The sequence below is a fragment of the Ovis aries genome, chromosome 3 (genome assembly GCF_016772045.2).
Source record: "Ovis aries strain OAR_USU_Benz2616 breed Rambouillet chromosome 3, ARS-UI_Ramb_v3.0, whole genome shotgun sequence".
Lineage (NCBI taxonomy): Eukaryota > Metazoa > Chordata > Mammalia > Artiodactyla > Bovidae > Ovis > Ovis aries.
This window is the reverse complement of record NC_056056.1, coordinates 164,342,552-164,354,151: the sequence shown is the minus strand read 5'-3', so window position 1 is coordinate 164,354,151 and position 11,600 is coordinate 164,342,552. Positions and strand designations below refer to the sequence as shown.

General features: G+C 36.5%; 1 protein-coding gene across 1 annotated transcript; it reads left to right on the top strand.

Moving 5' to 3' along the window:
- The first annotated feature begins 2,672 nt into the window (after positions 1–2,672).
- LOC101122678 (olfactory receptor 6C76-like) lies at positions 2,673–8,312 on the top strand. Its single transcript, XM_004022887.3, has 2 exons — positions 2,673–3,578; positions 8,295–8,312. The coding sequence occupies exons 1-2, from the start codon at positions 2,673–2,675 to the stop codon at positions 8,310–8,312; spliced, it is 924 nt and encodes a 307-aa protein (XP_004022936.2).
- Positions 8,313–11,600: the final 3,288 nt, after the last annotated feature.

Genomic DNA, 11,600 nt, shown 5'->3' with positions numbered 1-11,600 from the left:
GGGTTCCCAATGGCCAAAGCTGAGAAAAATCTAGCAACAAGATAAATTAGCAATGGTTATAATTCAAGGTATAAAATAAATATCCATGAACTCACACTGATCTAAGAAAAATTGAAAAAATTAACACATGAGACCGATACATTAATTACCCATGTAAAGGAATCCTGAATAACTTTATAACAAAACATTTGAACAGTGCATTGAGTCTCCTGGTTGCACTTTCCTCTTACTATTTTCTGCTTCTTCACAAGTTTACATTAATTGAAATATAGTACCTCAGCAGACATTTATATCAAGCAAAAATAAAATAACACTGATAATACAAAATCCAAAATTTCAAAGATTGGTACTTCTTAGCTGTTACTTTTTGCAGTTGTCCTCTGACATTTAATGTTTTTTTTTTCTAAATTATTTCCCAAGGACACCTAATTAAAATTATTCAACTAAATTTATGTTGAACTAATAAGCACCATATCTCTCCAGAGGCATTTGAATTCTGTTTCACTAAAACAATCCCCTGTGGCTATTTTGAGGAGAAGAGAAAAAAAAAAAAAAACAGGTAAAAACCAGTCTGTTTGTTTTGGAAACAGTAGTTAGACATTCTAGTCCTCACCCCTGGAAGGTAAACAAGTGAAAACAAAAATTATAAACCATCCTTCTTTCACAAAGGTTACTGAGAGCCAAGTAAGATATTATATTACTAGATATTCCTTGCATCTAAGGTTAGGCCACTGCTACTTTTATGAAAATTTTGGGAAATGAGGTACTAAATGCCTGGGCTTAGATGGTGAAATGTGGAATAGTTTCAAGTGCATTTTTTCTCACAAGTTTCTACTAATATACCATGCATTACATCTCTTTTCCAGAGCTTCTATTTTTTGATTCTCACTCAGAAAGTTTGAGCTCTCTCCTTAGGAACTAGGAGCTTCACTTTATTAACTAGCAAAGTACATAACTTTATCGCCTTTCTTTGCCTGTTTCATGAAAGTAACTACTGCACTAATCACACTTGCTTCTTTTCCTTTCCCTTTTTCTGTTATCTTTTAGTTCTTTGAGTCTGACCCACATTTCAGGAAAGCTTGGCCTCTGGTTGGTTCTACTGTGCAACTATTTAAACACTTAAGACAAATTTTCATTTGGCTGCTACCCTCTCCCATCTCCAGCACTTCTAGCTGTCTTCCTAAACAACGAGCTAGTATCAGAGACAGTGTTACTCAATAAAAATCTTGCAACACTATCCGAGTCTCAGCCTTTCAGACTCAACATGAATTGACTACGTGGGACTGCCACAGAGCCTCTGTCACTGTCACCAATCCTTTCCTGAGGGACCTCTTGAACTCTTTGCTTGTCTTCTGGCTGGAACACCTTCAACCAACAACTGGGACTATGTCACTTTTCTGTTAGGACCTGTCAATTTCAGGAATACATTTTCTACTGGATTTATCCTTCAATATGTCCATCTCACACTACGCAGCCAGGATCATATTGCCAAATTCCACCTACATGCTATGTAAATATGTTATTGCATAGAAAAATCAAAGGCAGAAACAAGTTGGAAAGTCTATGAAATAACCATAAGTAAAGATTCCACACTGACACTCAAATTAAAGCAACAGATTATTTGGGTTTGAACAGTCAAATCGCTACCACATGGGATTATATAATTGTAAGTATATTTTTCTTATAGCACCTCATTAATTTTTCTCATTTTCTAATGAATTTATACTTAGATCAATTAACTTTGCTTGTAAGAATCTCTTCTGAAAAGTAATATATTGTTATTTAACTCGAAAGAAAAACTTGAACTTCTCAGCTTATCTAGGAATATATGCATATTAATTTTTATGGCTCTGATCCTTTTGTTGTTATTAATTTTCTATGTAGGCAAGAATGATATTAAAGATTTAAACATGTGGAAACTAACTCTCTGAAAAGACAAATTTCAAAATGTTTTATTTTCAGAAAAATGTTGATTGAGGATTATTTTATAATGTTCTACCTAAATTTTTATGCATATGATCAAACTCTGAAAAGAAACTGAAACACATGTGATAGGTATATTTTTCTTACACAGATATGATTAGTCCTATCAAGTGACTCACTCAATATGAAAAGGCTGGTGGTCTAGAAGATGTAAGTTTTCTTCTCCTGGCTTAGATCTATTTTCAAAATTCAGTAAAATTTGGTGTCTAATTTACTTCTCCATTATTTATATACATATATATGGGCATCCCTGGTAGCTCAGCTGGTAAAGATCCACCTGCAATGCAGGAGACCCCAGTTCAATTTCTGGGTCAGGAAGTTCCCCTGGAGAAGAGATAGGCTACCCACTTCATATTCTTGGGCTTCCCTGGGGTTCAGAGAGTAAAGAATCCATCCACAATATGGGAGACCTGGGTGCAATCCCTGGGTTGGGAAGATCGCCTGGAGGAGGGCATGGCAACCAACTCCAGTATTCTTGTCAGGAGAATCTCTGTGGACAGAGGCGCCTGGTGGGCTATAATCCGTGGGGTCACAAAGAGTGGGACATGACATAATGACAAAGCACACACACGCATACATTTCTTAAACCAACAGAAGTGATTTTTAAAAAGGTAAAATCTGTAAAACCATACTCACTAAATCTTGCTTCTTTTTGCATTTATAGACTTGGAATAAGTCAGTAATAAGAAATGAAAAATCACACCTCTGTGAAAGAGTTCATTCTTCTGGGATTAACAGATGATCCAGAGCTAAATGTTTTGATTTTTCTATTTCTATTTTGCACATATATACTGAGTATAAGTGGAAACCTGACAATTATCACCCTTACTCTGGTAGACCCACACCTCAAAACACCCATGTATTTCTTCCTTAGGAATTTCTCCTTCCTAGAAATCTCATTCACAACAGTTTGTATTCCTAGATTTCTGGTCAGCATTGTGACAGGGGATATGACCATTTCCTATAATTCTTGCATGACTCAAGTGTTTTTCTTCATACTCTTTGGTTCAACAGAATTTTTCCTTTTGACTGTCATGTCCTATGATCGTTACGTGGCTATCTGTAAGCCACTGCATTACACAACAATAATGAATAGCAGAATCTGCAACCAGCTTGTCATTAGTTCTTGGCTGGCTGGGTTTCTCATTATCTTCCCACCTGTGATCATGGGACTTCAATTGGATTTCTGTGATTCCAACATCATTGACCACTTCGCCTGTGACTCTTCCCCCATGCTACTGATCTCCTGCACAGACACAGCCTTCCTAGAGCTCATGGCATTTTTCCTGGCAGTATTCACACTCATGGTAACCCTAACATTAGTGATTCTTTCCTATGTATACATCCTTAAAACAATTCTCAGGATCCCCTCTGCTGAGCAAAGGAAAAAGGCATTTTCCACTTGTTCCTCACACATGATTGTTGTCTCCATTTCTTATGGAAGTTGCATTTTCATGTATGTCAAAACTTCAGCCAAAGAAGGAGTGGCTTTAACCAAGGGTATAGCAGTGCTTAATACCTCTGTTGCCCCAATGCTAAATCCTTTCATTTACTCCTTAAGGAACCAGCAGGTAAAGCAGTCCTTTAAGAACTTGGTCAAGAAATGCTTCTCAAGTAAATTTTAATTGTAAAGAAATGCATGTCCCGAACTTTAAATGGAATCTTATAACACAGTTAATATTCTTATATTTCTGCATCCACTACTATATTAAACTTTTGTTTCCTTCAGGTTTTAGTCTCCTTCTACTCCATTTTGATCTCAATTGATTCACAATCTTCTTTATATTTACATGCCCTGAAAATTTTCTGTGCACAAGTGATCTGATGTCACATAAACTGGAATGGCAGTGAATAAAAATTCCAAAATTTAGATTTAACAATCATTGAAGAGCTTTCCCTATGGGCATCAATAAAGAGCTAAATACAAGTTATCATCAAGCAATTCTAAAAAATGATTTCTCCCATTGCAGCAGCACAGAGTATTAAAACAATGCTTCTGTGAGAATAAAGTCTCCTCCATCTAGTGTGTTTCTATTTATCTTTGTATCTCCTATGCTTTTTACATTATGTATGCTGATCTATTCTATTTGGGGCACTGACATTATAACTTCATTGTGAAGTCCATATTTTAATATTTAATATGCTTTTTGGACTAAATTTCAAAGTTACTACAAATATGGAGTTGACATTTCTGTAAGACCCCAATACCGCAACATGAATCATCTTTAACTAACAACACGGGTGATTGACCCACAGCCCATTATTTGCTTTTAATTTGCCAATGGTTAGTCTGGAGCTCATCAAATACTCCAATTGAAATAACCTGGCATGGCTTTTTCTGCCTAAAATTCGATAGCACGTCTTTGGCTTTTTAGACAATTTAAACATATGCTTCACCCAGATAGTTCTCAAATTTTCTGATATAGTAATGATATCTTGAAATGTTTTTCAGTGTTTTTATAGTTACATTCTTATATATTTATATATATACATATGTGTGTGTATAAATTATCTCAGAATTTTGTGAACTTTGGGGTTTGTGGATATAAGCACATTTGCACTATTGAAACCTTGACATAATAAATCTTCTCCATAAGTTCTTATTATACCTTTACACTAGTAAGAATAAATTTTCATTTAGTATTCATCTACGCATTTATTTTCTATCTTCTTGTACAAGGAATGTATAAGCAAATGTAATAATTTCCATCAGAGCACTTTTCCTTAATATTTATTAGAAACTCAATACTTGAGTTTATTTTCTCACCATTAAAAAATGAGCTCTTCTAAGAATTGTTTATAGAAACAGGGTTGCACCTAATGAAAAATATGAAAAAAAATTAGCAATTTCTGAGAGTGTGAATGTTTAAAACGTCCATATGAACATTAACCTCAATGGTGAAAAATTGAAAGCATTTCCCCTAAAGTCAGGAATAAGACAAGGGTGTCCACTTTCACCGCTACTATTCAACATAGTTCTGGAAGTTTTGGCCACAGCAATCAGAGCAGAAAAAGAAATAAAAGGAATCCAAACTGGAAAAGACGAAGTAAAACTCTCACTGTTTGCAGATAACATGATCCTCTACATGGAAAACCCTAAAGACTCCACCAGAAAATTACTAGAGCTCATCAAAGAATATAGTAAAGTTGCAGGATATAAAATCAACACACAGAAATCCCTTGCATTTCTATACACTAATAATGAGAAAGTAGAAAAAGAAATTGAGGAAACAATTCCATTCACCATTGCAACGAAAAGAATAAAATACTTAGGAATATATCTACCTAAAGAAACTAAAGACCTATAGATAGAAAACTGTAAAACACTGATGAAAGAAATCAAAGAGGACACTAATAGAAGGAGAAATATACCATGTTCATGGATTGGAAGAATCAATGTAGTGAAAATGAGGATACTACCCAAAGCAATTTACAAATTCAATGCAATCCCTATCAAGCTACCAGCCACATTTCTCACAGAACTAGAACAAATAATTTCAAGATTTTTATGGAAATACAAAAACCCTTGAATTGCCAAAGCAATCTTGAGAAAGAAGAATGGAACTGGAGGAATCAACTTGCCTGACTTCAGGCTCTACTACAAAGCCACAGTTATCAAGACAGTATGGTACTGGCGCAAAGGCAGACATACAGATCAATGGAACAAAATAGAAAGCCCAGAGATAAATCCACACACATATGGACACCTTATCTTCAACAAAGGAGGCAAGAATATACAATGGAGTAAAAACAATCTCTTTAACAAGTGGTGCTGGGAAAACTGGTCAACCACTTGTAAAAGAATGAAACTAGATCACTTTCTAACACCGCACACAAAAATAAACTCAAAATGGATTAAAGATCTAAATGTAAGACCAGAAACTATGAAACTCCTAGAGGAGAACATAGGCAAAACACTCTCAGACATAAATCACAGCAGGATCCTCTATGATCCACCTCCCAGAATTCTGGAAATAAAAGCAAAAATAAACAAATGGGATCTAATTAAAATTAAAAGCTTCTGCACAACAAAGGAAAATATAAGCAAGGTGAAAAGACAGCCTTCTGAATGGGAGAAAATAATAGCAAATGAAGCAACTGACAAACAACTAATCTCAAAAATATACAAGCAACTTATGCAGCTCAACTCCAGAAAAGTAAACGACCCAATCAAAAAATGGGCCAAAGAACTAAATAGACGTTTCTCCAAAGAAGACATATGGATGGCTAACAAACACATGAAAAGATGCTCAACATCACTCATTATTAGAGAAATGAAAATCAAAACCACAATGAGGTACCACTTCACACCAGTCAGAATGGCTGCGATCCAAAAATCTGCAAGCAATAAATGCTGGAGAGGGTGTGGAGAAAAGGGAACCCTCCTACACTGTTGGTGGGAATGCAAACTAGGACAGCCACTATGGAGAACAGTGTGGAGATTCCTTAAAAAATTGCAAATGGAACTACCGTATGACCCAGCAATCCCACTGCTGGGCATACACACCGAGGAAACCAGAATTGAAAGAGACACATGTACCCCAAGGTTCATCGCAGCACTGTTTATAATAGCCAGGACATGGAAACAACCTAGATGTCCATCAGCAGATGAATGGATAAGAAAGCAGTGGTACATATACACAATGGAGTATTACTCAGCCGTTAAAAAGAATTCATTTGAATCAGTTCTGATGAGATGGATGAAACTGGAGCCAATTATACAGAGTGAAGTAAGCCAGAAAGAAAAACACCAATACAGTATACTAACACATATATATGGAATTTAGAAAGACGGCAATGACGACCCTGTATGCAAGACAGCAAAAAAGACACAGATGTGTATAACGGACTTTTGGACTCAGAGGGAGAGGGAGAGGGTGGGATGATTTGGGAGAATGGCATTCTAACATGTATATTATCATGTAAGAATTGAATCGCCAGTCTATGTCTGACGCAGGATACAGCATGCTTGGGGCTGGTGCATGGGGATGACCCAGAGAGATGTTATGGGGAGGGAGGTGGGAGGGGGGTTCATGTTTGGGAATGCATGTAAGAATTAAAGATTTTAAATTAAAAAAATAAAAAACTAAAACGTCCATATGACCTTTACATTTTCTTGTCTCAACAAAACCATTTACTACATCTGCTTGTTGAGAGTGTTTTACTCAATTTGACAATAGCCTCAGGTAGAATTGGAATGTATACTGGGCTCTCAGGCATCATTTTGTTGTTGTTCAGTCGCTAAGATGTGTCTGACTCTTTGTGACCACGTGGACTGCAGCATGTCAGGCCTCCCTGTCCATCACGTTTGCATCATAGGTGTGAATTTTCCAGTTATTCCAGAATTACATTTTTGCTTGTCTCTTTGCCTTATGAGACTTTTTATTTTTTTAGTTTTTGCTTCAGAGATTCTACATAAATGTAAATACTGCTTTGCATTTGTTGACATAGATATGACTCATGGAATCTCGTGCTCAATAAAGTCCAGACCCTTCAATGCATGTGTTCAGAGAAACAGTGTGCTGATGTTTAGCAAGCAGTTATCAGGAAAAAAAAAATGCAGTTATAGTATAAATTTTACTAATCTAATTTACAAATAATAAAACATGAAATAAACTTCATTGTAGGTTCTATATACCCAAGTGATTTTCACAGAATGATTTCACTGACTTTTACCAAACTACATAATCAACTTTTGGTTGCACACTCAACACAATTTGACAGATTTGAATCTGACACCAGCATTCAAATGTGCAATTACAGTCAAAAGTTTCAGTTCACTCAATAATTGATAGAAAAAGTTTTTTTGTTAATTGGAAATATATGAAAGATTTGAACAACCTTATCAATCAAACTGACCAAACTGACATTTTTAGAACATTCCACTCAACATCAAAGAATACCTATTATTTCCAAAATAACATAATGCATTGTCTTACTAGATCTTATTCTGAGTGACAAATAAGTCTCAAGAAATTTATAAGATTAAAGTCATATATTGTATGTTTACTGAAGATTGTGTAATTAATTTAGAAATTAATATGGCAAGATATCTGGAAAATCCACTCTTTTCAAGCTAAATATCTTACTATGCAATCCACAGGTCAAATGAAATAAAATAAAATTATTAAAATGTAGTTTAAACAAAATAACATGGAATTATAACATACCAAAACTTTGACAAATCACTGGAGACTGAGCACTTACTAGGCTGAGAGTGAGAACTATCTAAGAATTATCATTGAAAGGGGGTCCCCACTCTTCTGTAGGTTTTGCCTCCACTAAAGCCACCAGGTGTTCAAGCTGAGAAGCTAAGAAAGATCTCCTGATTCAGGCAAGAAACAGGAAGAGGAACCATTCTGAAATAATCCCCAACTATTCTTCATACAATGAACTATATATCCCAAGGGAAAAGACTTTACCAAAAACATTTATGAAGGCCCTTCTAGGCTCACTGAAATACTGAGAACTAATCATAAGATCATAGAATGATACCTTCTGCTACAGCTTACAACCTGTGTATTTCCCCCAAAGCAATTTCAGAGGGAAATCTTTATGATGCAAAGGCCTAAAAGATAGCAATTAACTGCATTTAACAAAGTTAACATCAGTGATAAGACATCTAGATAACATATTCTCCCTGAAGTACTGAAAAGAGCATACTGCCTCTGTAGTATTTTCCACAGAAGCTTGTTGCTATTGTTGTTCATCTGCCCAGTTTGTACAACTCGTGACCCCATGGATTGCAGGACGCCAGACTTCACTGTCCTTCACCATCTCCTGGAGCTTGCTCAAACTCATGTCCATTGAGTCAGTGATGCCATCTAATCATCTCATCCTCTTTTGCCCACTTCTCCTGCCCTCAATTTTTCCCAGCATCAGGGTCTTTTCCAAAGAATCAACACTAAACATCAGGTGGCCAAAGTATTGGAGCTTCAGCTTCAGCATCAGTCCTTCCAATGAATATTCAGGATATATTTCCTTTAGGATTGACTGGTTTAATCTCCTTGCAGGCCAAGGGACTCCTAAGAGTCTTCTCCAACACCACAGTTCAAAAGTGTCAATCCTTCAGTGCTCAGCCTTCTTTATGACAAAATGTGGTCCACAGAAACTATACAACCTCAAAACGATTGGAGAAAACACCAGAAAAATTGGGAAGAATTCTAAAAACTACCTGCTCAGTACTCTTCAAATATATTAAGGTCATGAAAAAACAAGGAAAGACAAGATTTTTTCACAAATTGGGGAAAGCAAAGGAACATAATCTCTAATTCAATGAAGGATTTAAGATTTGATCCTCAGCAGGTAAGGTATATTGATAGAAACATTGATGTATAGAAATAAAGTATGTAATTTAATTAATACTGTAACAAAATTACTGTGCTTTCCACTTAACTCTTGGTAAAGAACCCACCTGACAATGCAGAAATGTTAGAGACATGGGTTTGATCCCTGGATTGGGAAGATCCCTTGGAGGAAAGCATGGCAATCTATTCCACTATTCTTGCCTGGAGAATCCCATGTACAGAGGAGCCTGGTGGGCTACAGATCATAGGGACACAAACAGAAGAACAGAACTGAAGTGACTTAGCAAACATGCACAACCCAATTATTTAGTTTTAATAATGTTCTATGCTTATACATAGGAAGTTGCATTTATAGGAAGTGGACCAAAGTATTAAAATATAAGGGAGCTTTGGACCTATCTTCTCAGTCTTTATTTATTTATTTATTTATTTATTTTAAATTTTATTATTACTTTATTTTACTTTACAATACTGTATTGGTTTTGCCATACATTGACATGAATCCACCACGGGTGTACATGCGTTCCCAAACATGAACCCCCCTCCCGTCTCCTCCCCATAACATCTCTATGGGTTATCCCCGTGCCCCAGCCCCAAGCATCCTGTATCCTGCATCGGACATAGACTGGTGATTCGTTTCTTACATGATAGTATACATGTTTCAATGCCATTCTCCCAAATCATCCCTCCCTCTCCCTCTCCCTCTCCCTCTGAGTCCAAAAGTCCGTTATACACATCTGTGTCCCTTTGGCTGTCTTGCATACAGAGTCATCATTGCCATCTTTCTAAATTCCATATATATGTGTTAGTATACTGTATTGGTGTTTTTCTTTCTGGATTACTTCAATCTGTATAATCAGCTCCAGTTTTATTCATCTCATCAGAACTGATTCAAATGTATTCTTTTTAATGGCTGAGTAATACTCCATTGTGTATATGTACGACTGCTTTCTTATTCACTCATCTGCTGATGGACATCTAGGTTGTTTCCATGTCCTGGCTATTATAAATAGTGCTGTGATGAACATTGGGGTACAACTGTCTCTTTCAATTCTGGTTTCCTCGGTATGTATGCCCAGCAGTGGGATTGCTGGGTCATAAGGCAGTTCTATTTCCAGTCTTTTAATGAATCTCCACACTGTTCTCCAAAGTGGCTGTACTAGTTTGCATTCCCACCAACAGTGTAACAGGGTTCCCTTTTCTCCACACCCTCTCCAGCATTTATTGCATGCAGACTTTTGGATCACAGACATTCTGATTGGAGTGAAATGGTACCTCATTGTGGCTTTGATTTGCATTTCTCTGATAATGAGTGATGTTGAGCATCTTTTCATGTGTTTGTTAGCCATCCGTAAGTCTTCTTTGGAGAAATGTCTATTTAGTTCTTTGGCCCATTTTTTGATTGGGTCGTTTATTTTTCTGGAATTGAGCTGCATAAGTTGCTTGTATATTTTTGAGATTAGTTGTTTGTCAGTTGCTTCATTTGCTTTTATTTTCTCCCATTCAGAAGGCTGTCTTTTCACCTTGCTTATATTTTCCTTTGTTGTGCAGAAGCTTTAAATTTTATTTTTTTTTCAGTTTTGTCATTCAGATTTTTTTTTTTTAGTTTTTTAATTTTTAAATTTTAAAGTCTTTAATTCTTACATGCGTTCCCAAACATGAACCCCCTCCCACCTCCCTCCCCATAACATCTCTCTGGGTCATCCCCATGCACCAGCCCCAAGCATGCTTTATCCTGCGTCAGACATAGACTGGCGATTCAATTCTTACATGATAGTATACATGTTAGAATGCCATTCTCCCAAATCATCCCACCCTCTCCCCCTCCCTCTGAGTCCAAAAGTCCATTATACACATCCGTGTCTTTTTTGCTGTCTTGCATACAGGGTCGTCATTGCCATCTTCCTAAATTCCATATATGTGTGTTAGTATACTGTATTGGTGTTTTTCTTTCTGGCTTACTTCAATCTGTATAATCGGCTCCAGTCATCCATCTCATCAGAACTGATTCAAATGAATTCTTTTTAATGGCTGAGTAATACTCCATTGTGTATATGTACCACTGCTTTCTTATCCATTCATCTGCTGATGGACATCTAGGTTGTTTCCATGTCCTGGCTATTATAAACAGTGCTGCGATGAACATTGGGGTACATGTGTCTCTTTCAATTCTGGTTTCCTCGGTGTGTATGCCCAGCAGTGGGTTTGCTGGACCATAAGGTAGTTCTATTTGCAATTTTTTAAGGAATCTCCACACTGTTCTCCATAGTGGCTGTCCTAGTTTGCATTCCCACCAACAGTGTAGGAGGG